The 21,113-nt window shown below is 55.6% G+C and overlaps 2 protein-coding genes across 2 annotated transcripts; one reads left to right on the forward strand and one right to left on the reverse strand.

Moving 5' to 3' along the window:
* Window positions 1-7,597: 7,597 nt before the first annotated feature.
* Window positions 7,598-12,367, forward strand: GUCA1A (guanylate cyclase activator 1A). The gene is made up of 4 exons (XM_059867602.1): window positions 7,598-8,060; window positions 10,057-10,206; window positions 10,710-10,800; window positions 11,073-12,367. Exons 1-4 carry the CDS (start codon window positions 7,863-7,865, stop codon window positions 11,231-11,233), a joined length of 600 nt encoding a protein of 199 aa, XP_059723585.1. The 5' UTR covers window positions 7,598-7,862; the 3' UTR covers window positions 11,234-12,367.
* A 3,421-nt stretch (window positions 12,368-15,788) lies between these two features.
* GUCA1B (guanylate cyclase activator 1B) lies at window positions 15,789-21,113 on the reverse strand. Its single transcript, XM_059867861.1, has 4 exons — window positions 20,690-21,113; window positions 19,383-19,532; window positions 18,399-18,513; window positions 15,789-17,854 (listed from the first exon to the last, which is right to left on the reverse strand). The coding sequence occupies exons 1-4, from the start codon at window positions 20,891-20,893 to the stop codon at window positions 17,727-17,729; spliced, it is 597 nt and encodes a 198-aa protein (XP_059723844.1). The 5' UTR covers window positions 20,894-21,113; the 3' UTR covers window positions 15,789-17,726.

A 21,113-nucleotide genomic window follows, 5' to 3' on the forward strand; every position in this document is an offset into this window, starting at 1 on the left:
GGCACAGAAACACAGGGGCACAGAAACACAGAACTTCTGAAACACAGGGGCACTGAAACACAGAATCACAGAATCACAGAAACAAAGGCAAAACCTAAAACAGCTCACAACCAACAAGAGCCATAATGCAGAATCATAACTGACTCTACTGTGTTATCTATGGAGGATAAAGCAGGAGAGGTTGTAATGAGCAATAGAATCTTCCACAAAATCAAGGGTGAACACTGTATCTTCTTTACCCACAAACAGGAGTTTATTTATCAGTGTTTCATCACAGCTGTTTTAGCTGGGGTAGTCTTATCTCTTAAAAGAAAACAACGATATATCTTACAATGTCGAATAGTAACATTACTCTGTCTTAGGTTGCAATGGAAGATGGAACCAGAAGTGTGCATTCTATCACCAGCTGTTCAAACCAGGTGGGGGAGTGCTCTTTATCTCTTCCACAGCCCATCCTCCCTCCAGGAGATCTCTGCTGTCCACAGCCACTGAGTGTCCCTGCAGGGCTGATCAAATTCCATCATCCCAAGGGGAGATGCTCTGCCCAGGGGAGGAGCCAAGCATTCCTACCTGGATCCAGTCTGAGATTTGGGAACATCACACCCAGCTTTTTCCCACTGCATTCCCAGAGGGAGAGCAGGCCCATCTCCAGCAGCCCTGGAGCTTCAGAGGAAAACTCCCCCCTTGTCCAGGATCCCTGCTCCAGCAGAACCACAGCTGGCACCGTGTGGAAATTCCCAGCTGGAATCTTCATTCAGAACCTCTCTGGTCAGAGTGCTATTGGAAACACGCTGGCTGTAACTTCTGATGGTGTTCTGGTGTCAGGAGCTGGTAATGGTACCGTGCACCTCTGGGAGTGGAGAACGGGGTACAATTTCCAGAGAGTGCATGCAGCTGTGCAGCCAGGTTCTTTGGGCAGGGAATCAGAAATCAGGAATATTTCCTTGTGTTTTTGACCAGTCAGAAAGCAGACTGCTAACAGCTGAAGCTGATAAAACCATAAAAGTATACAAAGAGGATGATACTGCTACTGAAGAAACCCATCCTGTCAGCTGGAAACCAGAAATTATCAAGAGAAAGCAATTTTAGTGCAGCAACATACTAGTTCTGTAATTTTGTTTTGGCTTTCCTGAGAGCATTCTGTCACATTTTGTTCTGCCTAGAACAGCAGAGCAAGAAGCCAGTGAAGTCTTTGCCATTTCAACATACAATAAATTTTATTTCTCTTTAGAAAAAAAAAAAAAAAAAAAAAAAAGGGGAGCAGAGCTGCAGCGGCCAAGCCAATAAAATCCTGTGGAATGAGAGAGCCTGGGCTCGTGCACAAAGGTGTCCCACAAAATCTCATTACAGCCACGAGACTTCAAAGGGGAGGGAGCAGCAGGGCTGACTCAGCCCCTGCCGCTGCTGGGGGGCTGCTGGGCCCCGGGGCTGGGGGTGCCCCCTCCCCACATCCCAGCCCTGCCACCCCCAGCCCCGCTCCCGCCTCGCCCTGGGTGCCAGGCAGGAAAACATCCCCTCCCTGCTCGCAGGGGTCTGGAGGTGAATTCATTATCCCACAGAGCACAAGCTGCTGAGCAGTCCTGCCAGGGCTCCTGTGCACATTCCCATCTGGGTGTTCCGGATGAAAGATGTTTGGTTTTTACCTTCCACCTCCAGACCTCCCCTCAGAAGGGCAGGAGAAGCTCGGGAGCAGCAGGAGCAGCAGGCTGGGCACGGTGGCTTCTGTGAAGAGCAAACTCCAGAGACACGGGGAGGTTGCCAAGCTGGGTGCCCGGGCTGTGTTCTTGAGGCAGGACCTCTGTCACTCCTGCGTGGTCGAGGCCACCCAGCAAAAGGGACTGCTGGGCTGGGCTGGGCACGAAGCTCAGGAAAGCACTTGGAAGATCTCCAGCAGATTTTATGGCATAGAAAGAGCCGTGTGAGCACTGCTGTGATGTAACACAGCGCAGTGTGAGGCTGCCTTTGATCCCAACACGGGTAAACACCCCAGAACAATCTGCTTTCACATCAGGGTGAGGAGCTGCACCCTCAGATGTGGATGGTTCCTGCTGCACTCGCAGGTGTCAGAGAGGTTTGTGCAGCAGGGGCAGGACCTGGGGGAGGAAGGGGTGTGAGGAGAGCCCCCCAGGTGTGCCTGCAGAACAGCAAACAGCTCCTGGGGACAGAGGAGCAGCTCGTGCTAGTGGGGCAGGGGGCCCGTGCTGCAGTTGGGGTGGCAGTGCCAGCAGTGTCCTGCAGAGCCCCAGCTGCACTGGCAGCTCCCAGGGCTGTAAATCCTTCAATCCTGTCCCCATGGCTGAGCCCCTGCACCTCTCTGCATCCCCTGTGACACCCCGTGGTCACAATGGCCCCTGAGGTCACAATGGCCCCGAGAGCCCTGACAGCCAGCCCTGCAGTGCTGGCTCCTGCCCCTGCCCCAGGCAGTGCCACACTCCAGGGCCTCCTTCCTGGGAACACCTCACAGGTGGGTGTCCCAGGCTCACAGCTGGGCAGCAGGGACACTGTCCCACCGTGTCCCCTCCCTGTGGGCTGCAGGTCCTTGCCCGAGGGTGACAAGGCTGACGAGGTCACAGTGATGTCAGTGGGAGGCTTCATCCCATCCCTGCTGTGCAAATCCCAGGGCTGTCAGCTGGCTGTGCCCCCACGGTGCTGAGAGCTCAGAGCAAACACACCTGCTGCTCTGGGATGGCTCTGGGATGGCTCCAGGGATGGCTCTGGAATGGCTCCGGGTTGGCTCTGGGATGGTTCTGGGATGGCTCTGGGATGGCTCCAGGGATGGCCCTGGGATGGCTCCAGGGATGGCTCTGGCATGGCTCTGGGATGGCTCTGGGATGGCTCTGGAATGGCTCCAGGGATGGCTCTGGGATGGCTCCAAGGATGGCTCTGGGTGGCTCTGGGATGGCTCTGGGATGGCTCTGGAATGGCTCCAGGGATGGCTCTGGGATGGCTCCAAGGATGGCTCTGGGTGGCTCTGGGATGGCTCCAGGGATAGCTCCAGAGATGGCTCAATGATTGGTCTGGGATGATTTCAGGGATGGCTCCAGGGATGGCTCTGGGATGGCTCTGGGATGGCTCTGGGATGGCTCTGGGATGGCTCCAGGGTGGGCAGCACTGCCAGCCGGGCTCTGGCAGCTGCCCAGGGAGCTCCTCCCCAGGGAGGTTTTCCTCTGAGCCCTTCCTCCTTCCCCGATTACTGAGCCAGCCTTCCCCTGGGACCCACCTGGGGGATTTGCTGTGATGGACACCAGGCAGTTTGGGAGGGATTAGGGATCTCCCTACGTAGGAACGGGTGCAATAGGATTAGTGGGACTCTTCATTCAGGCACGGAGCCATAAATAGCACCTGGGCCTTAAGCTGGTGCTTCCCCTCCAAGGCAGGGACCACGCAAGCAGGGGCATCCACCCAGGCAGGGAGGAGCTTCTGAGCTTCCTGCAGAGCTCCAGGTGCCCCAGAGGAGGAGCAGGAGCTGCGGGGCAGCCCCAGGGCAGGAGCAGAGCCAGAGCTCAGCACTGCCCAGCACTGAGTGACTGCAGGCCTGGCCAGCCCTGCTCATCCTGAAGGCACCTGCATGACTTAGCAATGGGGCTGCCAAGGCAGCTCCAGCCTCCCCTCCACGCCCCAAATGCATGACTTGAGTGCTCCTGCTGGGTGGGTGCACAGGCACCAGCACAGTCCTGTGTGTTCCTGTCTCCTCCTCCTGCAAACGGGCAGGAGCTGCCAGCACACACCTGTGTGAAAACAGCAGTTTCTGAACAATCCAAGTCCAGAAAAGAGGTGCACAAACCTCACTGAAATGGCTGTGGTGGTATAAAATCTGCTTTTCAGGAGTCAAAATCCCATTTTTTTATTCCCTGGGGAAAATGGACTGAGGTTTCCTTGCGGCAGCAGCTGCTGGAATAACTGCAGTGTGCTGAGGTCCTTCCAGGCACTTGGCATCTGCGCTGGAGAAATGAGTGACCAAAAGAGGTGGTGAACCTGCAGGGATCTGGTGATTCCCCTCAAAGGCTCTAAGGAGATTTCTAAACAATTTGCAGGCATTCCCCTTCTTAATAGACTTAGGTGACAGAGAACAGAAATAGCACCAAGCACGTCACAGTTAACTCTTTACAAGGTTAAAAATAAGCAAACAGCAAAGCATTGATTTAGGACAGGCAGGAGCAGAGTGGCTAATTGCTGAGGGAAGAGCCAGTTTCCATGAGCACAGAGGTGTCATCAATGAAAACAGGATAACTGAGTCATGCTTAGGTAAGAGCAGCAGGCACGTCTCTGCAGCCCAGCACAGCCCTGCAGCAGCCCTGGGTCACAGCTCACCCCGTGTGTCCTGGGGCTCACACCCTGCCCTCCTCTGCAAAGGGCTCTAGCAAAGGCTCAGAGCCCTTCCCCTGCTCCTTGTGCCCTGTGTGGGCAGGCATCCCTCACATTTCTGGGGGAAAACCCACGTGGAGATGGACTGAGAGCAGTGCCCGAGCAGGAGGGGGCTCAGGGAGCTGGGGGGTCCCTGCAGAGGCACCCAGGGCTGCTGAGCTGCTGCCCCAAAGGACAGTGGCAGGTTCTGCCATCACTGCTACGTCCTCCTGGGTCAGATTGTGCTGAACCCTTTCTGAGGTTTGCCATGGCTGTGGCTGGTGACATCACCAGGAGCGTGTGCTGCTGGCATTTATCACTGTTGTAACTGAGAGTCAAGAGAGAATCAAGTCCTTTGTGTCTCATCATTCCTTTTCTCTCAGCATTTCTTTAAAGCCGCTTCCATATTTCCAGAGCATCATTTGAGTTTCAAGTCCCTTTCTCTTGAAGCAGCACCAGCTCAGAGTTTTGGATGTGCAAACCCCTCAGCACTCACACTGCCCTTGCAGGAGCTGCCCAGGCTCTCCTGCTGGCAATGGTGAGCCTGGGGGCAATTGCCACGCATTTCTCTGGATCTTTTCCCTCCACAGGTGGCTAAAACACCAGAAGCAAAGACCAGGAGGGCTGAGGGAATGGAGGAGGCCGAAGCAGAGCCGGAGGTCACCCAGCCCCCCCCCAGGCCGAGGAACCGGCCGCCTCCAGCCGCTCCCCTGGGCTCCCGCTTCGTGCCGGTCGTTGTCCACACTGGGGGCCGTCCCCTCAGCTCCTTCGAGTTCGTGTTCTACCAGCCAGGGTGGCCCAACTCGCTGTCCCCGTTCTGCACGGCGCAGAAAGCCGCCTGTGGCTTCCGCTTCCAGGAGGGCGCCGCGCACGGCCGCGCGCGCCTGGGGCTGCCCAGCGCCGACCTCCGCAGGTGGAGAGCCTGCCACGGCCCCAAGCCATAGCTGGCACTGCCCAGCGGGCAATAAAGGCCTCAGACAGCACGGGGGACAGTGTCCTATGGGGGTGAGCCACGGGGGACAGTGTCCTATGGGTGTGAGAGCCATGGGGGACAGTGTCCCATGTGTGAGAGTCACGGGGGACAGTGTCCTGTGGGTGTGAGCCATGGGGGACAGTGTCCTGTGGGTGTGAGCCATGGGGGACAGTGTGCCATGTGTGTGAGCCATGGGGGACAGTGTCCTGTGGGTGTGAGAGCCATGGGGGACAGTGTCCCATGGGTGAGAGAGCCATGGGGGACAGTGTCCTATGGGTGTGAGCCATGGGGGACAGTGTCCTATGTGTGAGAGCCATGGGGGACAGTGTCCTATGTGTGAGAGCCACGGGGGACAGTGTCCCATGGTGTGAGAGCCACGGGGGGACAGTGTCCTATGGGTGTGAGCCATGGGGGACAGTTTCCTATGGGTGTGAGCCATGGGGGACAGTGTCCTATGGGTGTGAGCCATGGGGGACAGTGTGCCATGTGTGAGAGCCACGGGGGACAGTGTCCTATGGGTGTGAGCCATGGGGGACAGTGTCCTATGTGTGAGAGCCATGGGGGACAGTGTGCCATGTGTGAGAGCCACGGGGGACAGTGTCCCATGGGTGTGAGAGCCATGGGGGACAGTGTGCCATGGGTGTGAGCCATGGGGGACAGTGTCCTATGGATGTGAGCCATGGGGGGACAGTGTCCTATGGGTGTGAGAGCCATGGGGGACAGTGTGCCATGGTGTAAGAGCCATGGGGGACAGTGTCCTATGGATGTGAGAGCCACGGAGGACAGTGTCCTATGGGTGTGACAGCCATGGGCACTGTGTGTGTCCCATGGTGTGAGAGCCACAGGGTGACAGTGTCCATGGTGTGAGAGCCACAGTCACTGTGTGTGTCCCATAAGTGTGAGTGCCATGGTGACAGTGTCCCATCGGTGTGACACCCACGGGCACCGTGTCCCCTTGGTGTGACACCCACGGGCACCGTGTCCCTTGGTGTGGCACCCACGGGCACTGTGTCCCCTTGGTGTGACACCCACGGGCACTGTGTCCCCTTGGTGACACCCACGGGCAGGGCCAGCTGGGCTGGGTGGGAGGCTCTGCCGCTGCTCCCCAGGGAAATATGCAGAGTGCATTTTGCTCTGAACCCTGCCCAGCTTGTCCTGTCCCTTCCTGCTGCTCTGGGTGTCACAGCACAGGGCACTGCCAGCCCACCCAGCCCAGCTCACCTGGCTCAGCACAGGCTGGGCTGGGCCATCACTGCAGGCTCACCTGGCTCAACAGGGGCAGTACAGAATTAGCATATCCAATTAGTGTTCCTCAGCTTAATTCCTTTTCCATGAGTGCTTTTTGATTGTGTAATGCTGCTTTTTTTAGCAGAGTTATTCCTAACTTACTGTGGTGCAGAAGCAATACTGGCCTCTGTTACTTGTTAGATAACTGCAGCTGTCAGGTACAAAGTGTGTGTTGTGGATAAACTCTGTGGGACACCCTGGACTCACACCTTTCACTTCCAGCCCAGGATCTGGCCCATGGTGCTTTCTGAGGAGATTTTATTCCCGAGGACTTCTCAGAATGCTGTGTGTCAAAGTGAAAACAACACTGGATTTTGGTTGTATTTACGAGAGAATTTTGCATGGTAACCCATTGTAAGTGAAAACTGAAGCTGCCCTTAACTCCACTGGTGTGAGCTGAGTTTGTAGTGCAGCAGCCAGGACACACTGCCGGGGTGAGCAGAGTGTGGGACAATTTTGAGGAAAAACCACTCAATTAGCAGGATCAAGACTGGACACAGGACCCCTGGAGCTGGTGGGGGAGAGCCCTTCCCCTTCCTGCTGTCTGCAGTTAAAGCAGACTTAAACCCTCACCATTCAAAGCAATTACGTTTCTATATTTGTCTCCTCACACCAAATTTACCCTCCTGCTGTGTCTCCCCAGGAGCTGAAGTGGCTCTTCCCCCTCCCTGAGTTCCAGGCTCTAGAGCCCCTCTGGAATCCTCGGGCAGAGTGAGGTGAAGGGAAAGCAAAAAGCAGAAACAGCACAGAGGATTCAGAGTGGTTTTCTCTCATTTTTCTTACTCTGGTTCTGGTCCAAAAGTTGTTGCTCGTGTGACACCAGCCCCCCCAGATGATAAATGAAGTGGATTAAGAGATTAGCTCATCACAGAGAAAATTCCACCCTCCTAATCTCCTGCTGGGCCTGTAATCTGCCAGACTTCCCCATGTTACCTCTTTTCTATTTTAACCTGAACTCTTAATGCCTGGCAGGAGCCCCCCACCCCTCCGAGCCTCATTGGCTGCGGAGGGATTTGCTGGGTACTTAACAGCCCCCTTCCCCACCAAGGAGGGTTTTGTGCTTTTGGGTTTCCCCAGGAAGAGGAGCCTCCTGTGTCCATCCCTGCTGGAATCTGTACAGCACCAGGGATTTCCTGATGCCCTGACCCTGCACTGCTGGGGACCTTCCAAGGCCAGAAGCAGAACTGTGAGATTTTTTCCCCTCAATCTCACAAGCGCTCCGTTTTTGGCTGCAAAGGGACCAGAGGTTGGTGTGGAGATGGGGAACATGGACGGGAAATCCGTGGAGGAGCTGAGCACCACCGAGTGCCACCAGTGGTACAAGAAGTTCATGACAGAGTGTCCTTCTGGCCAGCTCACCCTCTACGAGTTCAAACAGTTTTTTGGCTTGAAAAACCTGAGTCCGGCAGCGAACAAATACGTTGAGCAAATGTTTGAGACGTTTGACTTTAATAAGGTAAATATTGTCCTTCCCACTCGGCCGTGCAGGGCTGGGCCTGCTCTGCTGGGCTGGGCTGGCTGGGTGGGAGGCAGAACCTGCTCTGGGTATGTGCAGCCTGGTTCACTGCAGCCTCATAAATTGTAGAATTGGTTCTGGAACGTGAAAAATGCCAGCAGGAGCTCCTCACCCACTGCCTGCTCCACAAGGACACAGAGGCTGCTCCCAGGACTGATATTTTCCTTCCAAAACAGTGGGGTTTTATCCCTCAGTCTTTGATCCCTCTAAAATGAAGTGCCCTTTAATCCTTAAACACTGGATGTTGTGACAGTGGCTGTGAGGACAAGGGCTGCATTCATGCAGGGCCAGTGAGTGCCCAGCACTGGCTGGGGCTGTTTGTGCTGTGGGAAACTCTAAAGGGAAACTCTAAATGGATTGCACCAGGCTGGATTTTATTCCATGGGCTCCCTGGGGAGAGGTTTTGGGATTTGGGAATGCAGTCCCAGAGCAGATTTTTGGGAATGCAGTCCCAGAGCAGATTATTGGGAATGCAGTCCCAGAGCAGATTTTTGGGAATGCAGTCCTGGAGCAGGGATTTGGGAATGCAGTCCCAGAGCAGATTTTTGGGAATGCAGTCCCAGAGCAGGGATTTGGGAATGCAGTCCTGGAGCAGGGATTTGGGAATGCAGATGGATGCTGGGTCTCCAACAGGAAACTGCATCCTCCTCTGCTTGCAAATGACCTGAAATTGCACCTCCTGTGAGATGAGGAATCTATTTTATGGCAACCCAAAGGGCTTAGTGGCATTAATCCCATTGACAAAAATGCAAATCAGGCCCTAAACCCTCCAGGTGTTTGGTTTGTGCCTTGGCCTTTCCCTTGCTCACTGCTGTGTTTGAATGCCTGCCTGAAAAGGGAATTGATGCACAGGAAATCCTGCTTAGCAGTTATTTGTCCCTAATCTGGCTCCTGCAGCAGGGGGATCAAGCAGATGATCTCTGGAAGGTGGGGCAGTGCCTTTGTTCACTGACAGAACCCTGGCTGGCGCTCTGCCGAGGTCTGTAGTGGGAATCATGGAATCTCTGAGGCTGGAGAGGGCCCCTGAGAGCCCTGAACCCAGCTGCTCCCCCAGCCCTGCTGGGCTCACCACGAACTGTGTCCCCAGTGCCACATCCACAGGAGCCCTTCCAGGGAAGTGCCACAAACCACAGCAGGGAATCCCAGGAACGCCGTGGGAACGCTCTGTGCTGGGCAGGAGGCATTTTAACACCCTCCTGGAAGCTGTGAGGGTCACGGGCTCATCTGGGGACAGTTTGGTGGCCTGTGAGCTCAGGCCAGCAGCTTTGCAGTGGTGCCACCATCCTGGGTCCAGCTGGGCACCTCAAACCATGGCACGAGCTGGGGTGGGCAAACACCCGGCAGGAAAGTCAAAGATAAAAGTGTTTGTGCTCCAAACGTGGAGCAGGCACAGAAGTGGCACAGGGGCAGAGGAACACTCTCCCAGCCTGAGGTGTCAGCAGCGTGCCGGGGTCACTCCTGAATTTGCTCCTCTCCTGGAAATGAGCCCCTCTGGCAGGAGAAAGGAGCTGTAGGTGTGTGCAGGCAGGGTGAGGTTGGGGAATTTATCAGGGCTCATCTGCACAAACCTCTCTGACCTCTGAATCCCCGCTGCTTTGGGCTGGTAATTAATGCCTGGAGTGTTAATTCCCTGAGCCCAGGCCAGCTCTCAGGCCCCAGGCCAGATGCACCCAGCCAGTCCCTGCCTTGCCAACCTAACACTCCAAGGCTGGCCTTGGAGGCCTTCCCCAGCCTTTATGATTTTATAATTCTATCATCCTACAACATTTCTGCCCAGATTCAGGCGGAACCTTGGCTTTCACCACTGTGCTCCACAAGCCCCTGGTCTCAGGGCGGGGGACCAGTTCCAGGGGGAACTTCACAAGTGACTAAAATAATCCCTTATTGCCTGACTCTCTGCTTTTAATCTCACCTTACTTCCAACTTCTGCTTTTAGGATGGCTACATAGATTTTATGGAGTATGTGGCAGCTCTGAGCCTGGTGCTGAAGGGGAAGGTGGACCAGAAGCTCAGGTGGTATTTCAAGCTCTACGACGTGGATGGCAACGGCTGCATCGACCGGGCTGAGCTGCTGAACATCATCAAGGTGAGTGGGCCCAGCTCCTCCTGTCCTGCCCCGGGTGGGCCCTGGGTGCAGGGAGGCTGCAACAGCCACTTCCAGCCCATGAATCCCACGGTCAGTCAGCAGACACTGCCCAAACCTGCCGCTGGCCTCTGCCAGCTGCGCCTCCCACTCCCTCGCACACCCAGCACCCCTGTCCTCCCCTGGCAGCTTGCTTCACCCTGGGCACTGAAACTGGGGCTGAGATAAGCACTTGAATTTAATCGAAGGGTTTTCAGAGGTGAATGGCTTCTGGCTTATCCCAGCATGCCCAGTAAATCTTGTAAAGCATTGATGGCCCTTTTAGGTGATTTTAATCTCCAGCCTTTTAGACAGCACTTACTCCTTTCGAAGCCTAACTGCCTGAAAACAAGTTTTAGCCCTGAAAAAGCATCTGGCCTTTTCTGTCTGGTCATTTGGGCACTTGTTCTGATGGACACCACACCTGCAGAGCACTCAGTAACCCCAGTGCCCCTCGTTCCCCCCAGGCCATTCGATCCATCAACCGCTGCAACGAGAAGATGACAGCAGAGGAGTTCACAGACATGGTGTTCAACAAAATCGACATCAATGGAGATGGTGAGGCCCTTCCTGGGCAGGGCCTCTGCTCTGCCTTCCCCTCCCTGCACTCCAGCTGCCAGAGCAGCTCCGGAGCACCAGGGTGGGAGAGCTGGCAGAGGGCAGCTCCCTGTGCAGGCTGAGCTCCCCTCTGCCCCCAGCCCCGGCAGGGTGGCTCTGTGCTGGGCTTTGGGGCACCATGCAGGGCTGAGCCCCCATTCCAGGGTCTGTGCCAGCCCTGGGGCTGCAGGGAGCTGCGGGCTTTAACGGAGCTTTGTGGGTGTGCCCTGCAGGCGAGCTGTCCCTGGAGGAGTTCATGGAGGGCGTGCAGAAGGACGAGATGCTGCTGGACATCCTCACGCGCAGCCTGGACCTGACCCACATCGTGAGGCTGATCCAGAACGATGGCAAGAACCCTCACGAGGCTGGGCAGGACGCCCAGGCTGCCCAGTAGCTCCCTTGGCTTTCCTTTGGCCTCCCCGGGCACTGTCACCTGGGGTCAGCTGGGGCTGTCCCCTGAGCACGGGGACCGGGGTGTGACACCCCCGGGCACGGGAGGAGAGCCTCTGCAGGGAGGGGTGCAGAGCTAATAACAAAATGTCCATCCCACACGGACCTGGGATGGCCTCTGGACACTGCTGCTGAGCTCAGAGAGGGGACAGCCAGTGCTGCACGAGGTCTGCAGGCCAAGAACTCACTGAGAACTCCCCAAAATTGCCACTGAGGCCGTGGCCAACACCCCCAGCGGGGTCCAACCGGGGGCTGCCCAGGACCTGGCCCTGGTGAGAGGGGTCCTGGAAAAGCAGATCAAACCTTCTCCTTCCATTTGTATTTCCAGAGCGAGCAATCTCCAGTTCTGGTCACTCTTTCCTTCACCTGTTATTGTTTGGTCAGCAGCGAGCAGTGATAATGTGAGTTAAAACATCTGTGAGCTAGCAAAAGGGGAGGGGTGAATGCTGTGGCTTTTATTGTTTAAAAGCATTAAACACATGGAATGGTGCCTTTTTTTAACAACCCCCTGGACTGGAAGGAAATGTTTCTCCCTGAAGCATCTGGAAGGAAGGAAGTGCTTCCTGACAAGCAGAATCAGCACGCAGTGACCCGAGAGGGAGCTGCAGGACTATTCCTGCCCAGTTCACACCTGGCAAAGGAGCACCAGGAGGCTTTGACCCCCTGTCTGTGTGGGTTCTGCAGGGGGGAGCTGCTGCACAGGGGGACCCCCGGCTCAGAGCAGCACCTGGGGATTCCTGCCAGGCCCAGAGCTCAGGGTGGGATCAGGGCAGTGCCCGGGGGCTCAGCCCTGGCACCCCTTGTGCAGGGCCCGTGCCAGGGCAGGGCTGCCAGCCCCCAACAGCCCGGGCTGTGCCCTGGCTGCTCCTGCAGGGAGCTCCTCACCCCTGGGCCTGGTGAGGCAACACAGGACACCAGGAAGGACTTCTTGACCAGCAGAGAGCTCTGTTATTTGGCACTGGGTGTTTGCAATTCATAAGCAGCTTCCTGACCATTTTTCTTGGGTGTCTTTTTCAGTTGACAGAGTTTTACCTGGAAGCTTTTGGACTTCCAGTCCTACGGTGAGCTAATAAAGATGTTTTACAATATTATCTCAGGTTGTGCCTCTTCTCTCTTGCAGCCAATCCCCCTGTTTCCAGCAGGACAGGTTTAGTGGCTGACACAAGCACAGAAACAGCTGCTCTGGGGTTGTTCTCGGGCTCACAAACCACAGCACCCTGGACAGGAGCCCTTGATGGCCACCTTGTCCACTCGCAGCCCGGCCAAAGGGAGCAGCTGCAGCCTCTCATCAGAGGTGGGCTGAGCTGTTACTCACAGAGGAACTCTCCTTCTTGCAGCAAAACCACCTCCCCCACAGATGACCAGCACAAAACTCAGAGCCCTTTGGCTCTGCCCCAGCACGGGGAGGGAGCTGAGCCCAGCGTGGGCTTTCTGAGCACCTCCCTGGGCACAGACACCGTCAGCCCTGCCTGAGCTTCCTCAGCCTCCCCTCTGCGCCCAAGGGCCGGCAGGAAGCAGCTTTGACCTGCCAGATGTCTAGTTATAAACCAAAGTTGTCCTAAAAGGGCTGTCCCTGTCCCACCCCTGACCCCATCCCACCCCTGTCCCATTCCCTGTCCCTATTCCTGTCCCCATCCCATCCTATGCCATCCCATCCCTGTCCCTATTCCTGTCCCCACCCCATTCCCGTTCCCATCCCATCCCTGTCCCCATCCATCCCGTTATCCCACTATCCCGTTATCCCACTATCCCGTTCCCATTATCCCGTTCCCATCCCGGTTTTTGGGCCCCCCCGCGCTCCCGCCGTGTCCGCCCGTCCCGCAGCGCCCCCTGCCGGCCCCGCCGGGAGCAGCGGGAACGCGCCGGGAGCCCAAACGCGAGGGAACCCCCCCAAACCAGCCCCGGGACCCCAAAACAGCCCCGGGACCCCAAACCCGAGGCAACCCCCCCAAACCAGCCCCGGGACCCCAAACCCGAGGGACCCCCCAAACCAGCCCCGGGACCCAAACCCGAGGGACCCCAAACCCGAGGGAACCCCCCCAAACCAGCCCCGGGACCCCAAACCCGAGGGAACCCCCCCAAACCAGCCCCGGGACCCAAACCCGAGGGAACCCCCCCAAACCAGCCCCGGGACCCAAACCCGAGGGAACCCCCCCAAACAGCCCCGGGACCCCAAACCCGAGGGAACCCCCCCAAACAGCCCCGGGACCCAAACCCGAGGGAACCCCCCAAACCAGCCCCGGGACCCAAACCCGAGGGACCCCAAACCCGAGGGATCCCCCCAAAACAGCCCCGGGAGCCCAAACCCGAGGGAACCCAAACCCGAGGGACCCCCCAAACCAGCCCCGGACCCAAACCCGAGGGAACCCCCCCAAAACAGCCCCGGGACCCCAAACCCGAGGGACCCAAACCCGAGGGAACCCAAGCCCGAGGGAACCCCCAAACCAGCCCCGGGACCCAAACCCGAGGGACCACAAATCCGAGGGAACCCCCCCAAACCAGCCCCGGGACCCCAAACCCGAGGGAACCCCCCAAACCAGCCCCGGGAGCCCAAACCCAAGGGAACCCCCCCAAACCAGCCCCGGGACCCCAAACCCGAGGGACCCCCAACTCGAGGGAACCCCCCCAAACCAGCCCCGGGAGCCCAAACCCGAGGGAACCCCCCCCCAAACCAGCCCCGGGACCCCAAACCCCCCAGAACCCCCAGAGCAGCCCCGTGTGCGCTCGGAGCGCGATGCGAGAGGAGGGGAGAGGCCGCCGAAGCCATTCCCGGCCAGACCCTCCCGGCCAGACCCTCCCGGCCAGACCCTCCCCGGCAGCCCCGGCCCCGCTCGGACCCAGAAGAGCCTCCGGGGCAGGGACTTTAAGGGAGATGCACCTGAGAGACATTCTAGGCTTCGGAGGGGAGCTTAACTTTGAAGAAAATAAAGAAGAGAAAAGGAGGAAGGAAGGAAGGAAAAGGAAGGAAAAGGAAGGAAAGAAAGAAAAGGAAAGAAAAGGAAAGAAAAGGAAAGAAAAGGAAAGGAAAGAAAAGGAAAGGAAAGAAAAGGAAAGGAAAGAAAAGGAAAGGAAAGAAAAGGAAAGAAAAGGAAAGGAAAGAAAAGGAAAGGAAAGAAAAGGAAAGGAAAGAAAAGGAAAGGAAAGAAAAGGAAAGGAAAGAAAAGGAAAGAAAAGGAAAGAAAAGGAAAGAAAAGAAAAGAAAAGAAAAGAAAAGAAAAGAAAAGAAAAGAAAAGAAAAGAAAAGAAAAGAAAAGAAAAGAAAAGAAAAGAAAAGAAAAGAAAAGAAAAGAAAAGAAAAGAAAAGAAAAGAAAAGAAAAGAAAAGAAAAGAAAGGAAGGAACGGCAGGCAGGAAGGCAAGAAAGTAAGGAAAATAAAGGAGGAAAGGGAGGAAAAGAAGGAAAGGGAGGGAAGAACGAAAAGGAATTTTGCCATGGCACAGCTGAGCACAGGTGCTGTTAGAAAAGCACTGTAAGAGGCCACGGGCAGTGCCTGCAGTGACCGGCTCGGGGCTCAGGAGGTCACTCTGGCTTTGCACAGGACATTTTCGAAGGGAACCTGCCCACAGGTGCTTCGGGAATGCCCTGGACACAAACCCCGGGCAGCCCCGAGCCCCGGGGAGCCCCCCTGCCCAAAGCTCAGCTGCACCCAGAGCAGGGCAGGGACCCTCTCTCCTCTGCCTCCCGTGCCTGTGCTCAGCCTTTCCCAGGGATGCATCCCCCGGAGATTTCAGGATGTGATGCCTCCTTGGCTCCTGCTCGCTCAGCTCCAGCTTTCCAGCCTGGTTCCTCCACCGCCGCTCCTGCCCGTGCAGGGCACGGAGCAGATGGCAGCCCAGAAAAGTCAGGTGGCATTTGCCTTTTCCAGGCTCTGCTGCTTCCCCGTTTAGAGCAGAAAGAAATCCGATCAGCCCAATCCAATTGGAGCTGGGCCCTAAATCTGGCAATGGGATTATGCAAATGCTGACATCAACAGCCCGGGGCTGGGAGAGATCAGGGCCTTTGTAGCCAGGGCTTTAAAACAGCACCTTGCTGTTTCTTGCCCAAAGATTACACAATTGATAAGAGGGACGATTTTCCATGGGTTCTGCCAGCTCGGACACCAACACAGCCCCTGCACCTCCATCCCACCCCTGCCCAGCCCCCGGGCTCAGAACCAGCCCAGTGCTGCTCCAGCCCTGCCAGGGTCACACCGGGGGCATCTGATTGCAGCGCTCAGCTCGCTTCATTTCAAACCCCCGCTGCCAGTTCCACTGAGAAACGTTGTTTTTTTAATTCTCCTCGCATGGGTTTTGCTGTCATCACACGAAGTTAAGCACGAGAGGCTCCTTCCACCTCTGCCCCTGCAGCAGCAGCGTCATCTCTGCCTTATCTCTGTCTTACCCAGCTGCTCCAGCAGCTCCTCCCCTAAATTCAATATCTCACAGGCTGCAGTTTCACTCAGGTGCTTACACAGCTCTTCACCTAATTAACAAACAAACACTGCAAAACAAAGGTTTTTAATAAATATTTCTTTATTCAATTCGTGTTTTACAAAACTTCTACCAACATCTGTACAGGTGCTCACCAGGGAGGGCTGCTGGCCTGGGGGTCCCCAAACAGCTCCTGCAGAGCCTGGGCTGACCAGGTGAGCAGAACTGCAGAATCTGAAGCATTTCAGTGAAGCAGCAAAATGCAATTCTAGGAACCAAACAGCTTCCCTAAATCCGTGCAAGGAGCAGGGGTGTTTCCTTGGTTGAGATGATGAAATATGAGGAATTCTTAGAGATTTGCACCCTCCAATGAAAACATTTTTTCACAAGCTGGAAAATCAATAAATGTGAATGTTTTCATCCGGGCCCTCAAGTCAGAAGTCAGATTTTTCTCTCAGATCTCGAGCTGATAAACTATTGACCAGAGAGAGCCTTGCCCAGCTGCCTCAGAGCAGCAGAAAGCACGAGTCTAATCAGCCCTGATAAGTCAGCACAGCACAAACTGCTCAGTATTTACAGAGAACTCATGGAAAGGCTACTTCAAAGTGGAAATGTGCACAATCTGAACTCCAGCACTGATTGTGTCCAATCCTGAGCACTTCCCCATGGAATTTAAACACTGGGTAAACTGACAAGACCACAAACCAGCACACTAATCAGCTAATGACAGCTACTACAGTCCTAATTAAAGGCCACAAAAAGGGGTTGTAAATCTTTTCATGGTATGACCTGGCCCACTGATCCCATAGGAAAATTCAAATGGAACAGACAAGCTCATGTTATTTTCCTGGGGGGGTTTCCTCTTCGAATGAACCAGTAAATCCAATAAAGGTGAACCAAGATACTGATTCAACCCAAATTCTCTTCCCACATACATCTATGTAGAAACATGGGATAGAACAGCAGAGCTCAGCCTGCAACTTGTGTAAATTCTGTATCTGCAGTCTGGGGATAAATTAAGTCCAGTGTAAAACCACTGTCCTGGAATTTTTGTCACTTTTCAAGGCCAGTTTGGACAGGGTTTGGAGCAACCTGTTGTGGCATCCCTGCCCAGGGCAGGGGGTTTGCAAATCGAGGAGTTTTAAGGTTCCTCCCACCCCAAACCATCCGTGATTCTGATTCTGTGGTCCTGCCAATGGAGCAGCACAAATCCTCCCATTGCAGAGGCACTGCCAAGCAGAGCCCTGCTCTTCCCTCAGCTCTGCTCCCACTAAACTTCTCCCAGGGCAGTGAAGGTCCCGGGGCTCCCGGGGCTCATCCACCCTTCCCAGGGCAGGAGAAGCTGTTCCAGTGAAGATTCCTCAGACCCAGGGGCTCGAGGGAGCTGAGTCACACCTGGGCTGTTCTGAGCTCTGAGCGGGGCTGGGAAATGCCAGCGTTTGGAGCCAGCAGCCCTCAGCCCCTCAGCCTCTGGGCAGGCAGAAGGAGCAGCCCCTGGTCCCCAGGAGGGGGAGGAAGGAGCTGTGGCTCCTCCTGCCCAGCCCTGACACTGTGTCCCTCAGCTCTGTGCTGTCCTGGCCTCTGCTCGGACCCAGTTCTCATTTCTGGTGGGTTTATGTTTACACAGAGACCCCTGAGCATCCCCCAGCTGCCTGTGCTGCCCTGAGGTGCTGTGAGTGCAGGGCTGAGCCATGCCCAGTCTGCTCTGAGACAGCACCCAGGCTCCATCCCCACTGCCAGCCCCACTCCCTGCTCAGGACCTGCAGGAAGCCACCAGGGGTTGTTCCTTGGGGTGTAACCAAAAAGCAGAGCTGGCAAACACACAATTGTGTACACAGCAAGACTTATTCACGGGCCAGAAATAGTCCCTGGGTACCAGCAGTGCTCAGCACCTGGGTTTTACATCAGAGACTCCTTAAACCACTCAGGTTTTCATCTGGATGCTGAGATGGAATTAAAAAGGAAAGTCGTTACCAGGCTAGGGGAAGGGTGACACTGGGGTCTCAGCTGTGCCCGAGCCGAATTCCCTCAGAACAAAGCACTCTTCCTCCTCTGCTCCGTGATCCATCCCCCGGGGTTCACATCCATTTGCAACATCTTCATCACCCACTTGTCCTTCCTGGCTCCGTCAATGAACTCGTCAAGGGACAGCTGCCCTGTGGGTGAGAGGGGGCACAGGCAGATAAGGGAGGAGGAGGAGGAGGAGGAGGAGGCAGGGTTCCACCCGGGTGTCTGATAAAAAGCTGATCAGGCACGATCGCGGGGGATCCCCAGCTCTGCGGCTGAAAGAGAAGCCAGGGGCTGTGACCCAGCGTGTTCCCCCTGCCCCACCCCAAGGGGACCCTCCCTGGGCTCACCCAGGCCCCTCCAGGACCCAGCCAGGTCCTGCAAGGCCCAGCCTGACTGGAACCAGGCTCTTCACCCAGCTCTTGGTGCTGGGACTGGGACCTGCCCTGTGCCTGCTGGGGTGGGATCTGAGCGACACCACAACTGCCCCAGCAGCGACTCCTCCGTGTTTGACATTAAAATAACAACGGGAAGGATCTCACCCTGCTCTGCAAGACACTTTTGGCTCTGTGGAACAGAGCAGAACCAAGCCCAGCTGTCCATTGGGAGAACACAACAGAGCCAAGGCATCTCTGGCCTGCCCAGCTCAGGTGAGCTCCCAGCGGGCAGGGATGCAGCCTGGGCATCACTCACCATCCCCGTTCTCATCCACCAGCTGAAATATCCTGTCCACCACCTCCTCTGGGGTCAGCAGCGGGGTCCTGTCCTCCACGTCCGACCAGCACACCTTCTTCAGCCTGTAGATGGACTGAAAGGAGCCCCCAAATCAGGGAAAGGGCTGGGAATGAGCCCACTGAACTCTCTGTCACCCAGGGCTGTGAAGGTCTTTTCCAAAGGCTGGGGGTTTAACCCTTCTGGAAAGATCTGCCCCTCAGCAGCCTCAGATCTGGAATGGAAGCTCTGACCTCATGCCTGCACATTAATTACCCCATTTGCTCTGTGGAGCTGCTGCCCTCCTGCTCTCCTTACACACACTGGGCAGAGCTCAGGGCCCCTTTGCAGAGAGCAAAGTGAGAATTTCTCAGGTGGGAAAAATCACAGGCCTCGAGTGGGAGTTTTGCTGCCATGCAGAGCCAGGCACATCTGGACTGAGCCAGCCCTGGGGAAGCTGTGCCCAGCCTGCAGATCAAACCTGTCTCAGCTCATCTTCTGAGCCACAGGAAGGGGTCAGACTTCATCTGCCCCTGCCATGGCACCACCTGTCCGTGGTTACCTTTGCTGCTCAGGTCAAAGGGTTTTGTGTCAAGTCTTCCCAGAGAGAGGATTTGCAGTGGCCTCACAGTTCTGGGCACTTCTTGGCTGACCTCAAAACTGTCATGGGAGGTGGCCCAGACAGGCTGCCCTGCTTTCCCAGCTGCTGCTGCAGGTGACCAGCTGCTCACCTTCCTGGCCAGAGGCCCCCAGGGAGGGGCACTGCCTGGCACTGCCTGGCATGCTCACACGGGGGTAAGCAGTGCTGCTCAGCCTCACCTCAGGCAGGAACACAGGTACCCGTGCCTGGCTGCCTGCTGAGCCCCACAGCATCCTTGGAACAGGATTGGCACAGAGCTCACTCAGCTCAGAGCGTTGCCAAAGAGCAGGGATTGCTGAAGAAGGGATTGGGCAATGCCCACCTACCTCCACGATTTCCAGCAGCTCAGGTTTGTCTATGCAGCCGTTGCCATCCTTGTCATACACTTTGAACGTCCACCTCAGCTTGTGCTCCAGCTTCCCCCTCAAAACCAGATTCAGGGCAGCCACATATTCCAGGAAATCGATGGTGTTATCCTGTGCCAACACAGAACAGCAGCTGGGAGGCACTTGGCTGGGCACAGAGCTGATGGGAAAGGGCTTCACAGCTCCCAGAAAACCTGGCTGGGGCTGCGGGGCCAGGGCAGGCACAGGTGCTGGCTTGGCACTCTGAGGAAGGTTCTGGCAGTTCAGGACCTGCAGCAGGCACAGCCACAGCCCTGTGCAGCCAGGCTGGGCTCCTCCTCCCCACCCTGCATGCACCAGCAGCCCTCCAAAAGAGGCTCTGTCCTGCTAGGAAAACCCCTGTAAATTAGGAATGGGACTTCATCTTTTGTGCACAGTTTGCTCTGCTACCTTTTCCCCACAGCTTTCATAGTGGAATTTGGGACCTGAACCTTTCATTTTTTGCAGGAATTTGGTTTTTCACAACTTTGAATTCTCAGACAAGCCTGACCTGCCAACATCTTCCACGGCCTTTTTAATCCTTTCCCACAAACTGACTTTTGCTGCCACTTGAATGAGATTCTGACCCTATTTTCAAAGGGAGCTTAAGGGAGATGAGTTGATCAGGGATGAACAGCCTGAGCCCCCTTTTCCTGTACTGATACAAGGAACAAACATCCCCACAGCTGGAATATGACCAGGAGCTTCAGGAAAGAATAATTGAGCCATTTGGCAAGTGCTGCTCAGCCAAGGCATGCCAGGCTGCCCGTGCAGCAGGGCAGGGATGCAGGAACTGTGGCTAACCCACAAATCCCACTTTCCCCAGGTGTCCCATGACAAATATGGCAAAGGGAATCAAAATCAGAATGTCTGAATCATTCAGCATTCCTCTGCTTTTGGAAAGCAAAGCTAAAATCAGTATTTTATTAAAAAACACCTGCTCGTACCTCCAACACAGAACAAGCCTGGGTAGGATTTTCCTGCACTGTAATTTCCCCTCTATCTCAACAGAGAAATATTTTTGCCATGTGGGAGCCTTGGCTGTTTGAGGGTCTCAAAGTGTGACTGCCTAAGTTTCAACTTTTTAATCCACCCTTAGTCCCTTAAGGGGACATTCTGACCTCAATTTAGGGGGAGATTTGAGCAGATAAATCCAGGCCAGGCTGTACTCCTCCTCCTGCCCTGGCTGGTGCCCTGTTCCATACATCATGTATAGAAATGACTGACTGTAAAACCCTCTCAGCACTTACCCCATTCTTGTCAAAAGCCCTGAACATGTTCTCCACATACTCTGCTGCCTCCTGGTTGTCCTGGACCCCGAAGAACCGCTTGAACTCGTGCATGAAGAGGGTCCCACTGGGACATTCCACCACAAACTTCTTGTACCACTCCTGCAGCTCTGCAACATCAATCTCTCCTTGCTCCCCTTCAGCATTGGTGAACTGCTGCCCCATTTTCCTCCGGAGAGCAGGATTAAAAACAGAAGGAAAAGAAGAAAAACCCTGCCAAAGTCCTTTGTTCTTTTTCTTCTCGCTGTCCTGGGCTCTCCTCTGATATTAGTGCTGTGTCTTGCTATGTCACCTTCCCTTTTTTGTGCTTTGTTTTCTGTTCCTCCTCCCTGGCCAGCTCCTGGCAGCTCCGTGCACTCCCCAGGAGATCTCAGAGTGGCTCCTG

The sequence above is a fragment of the Haemorhous mexicanus genome, chromosome 25 (assembly GCF_027477595.1).
Source record: "Haemorhous mexicanus isolate bHaeMex1 chromosome 25, bHaeMex1.pri, whole genome shotgun sequence".
Lineage (NCBI taxonomy): Eukaryota > Metazoa > Chordata > Aves > Passeriformes > Fringillidae > Haemorhous > Haemorhous mexicanus.

What these genes read in the sequence shown, in the direction of transcription:
- GUCA1A (XM_059867602.1), top strand. Translation starts at nt 7,863, where the DNA reads ATGGGGAACATGGACGGGAAATCCGTGGAGGAGCTGAGCACCACCGAG. An exon ending in AGACGTTTGACTTTAATAAG is followed by an intron (nt 8,061 to 10,056) that starts GTAAATATTGTC and finishes TTCTGCTTTTAG; the next exon opens with GATGGCTACATAGATTTTAT. An exon ending in AGCTGCTGAACATCATCAAG is followed by an intron (nt 10,207 to 10,709) that starts GTGAGTGGGCCC and finishes CGTTCCCCCCAG; the next exon opens with GCCATTCGATCCATCAACCG.
- GUCA1B (XM_059867861.1), bottom strand. Translation starts at nt 20,893, where the DNA reads ATGGGGCAGCAGTTCACCAATGCTGAAGGGGAGCAAGGAGAGATTGAT. An exon ending in GGGCTTTTGACAAGAATGGG is followed by an intron (nt 19,533 to 20,689) that starts GTAAGTGCTGAG and finishes GTGTTGGCACAG; the next exon opens with GATAACACCATCGATTTCCT. An exon ending in AGCTGCTGGAAATCGTGGAG is followed by an intron (nt 18,514 to 19,382) that starts GTAGGTGGGCAT and finishes GGCTCCTTTCAG; the next exon opens with TCCATCTACAGGCTGAAGAA.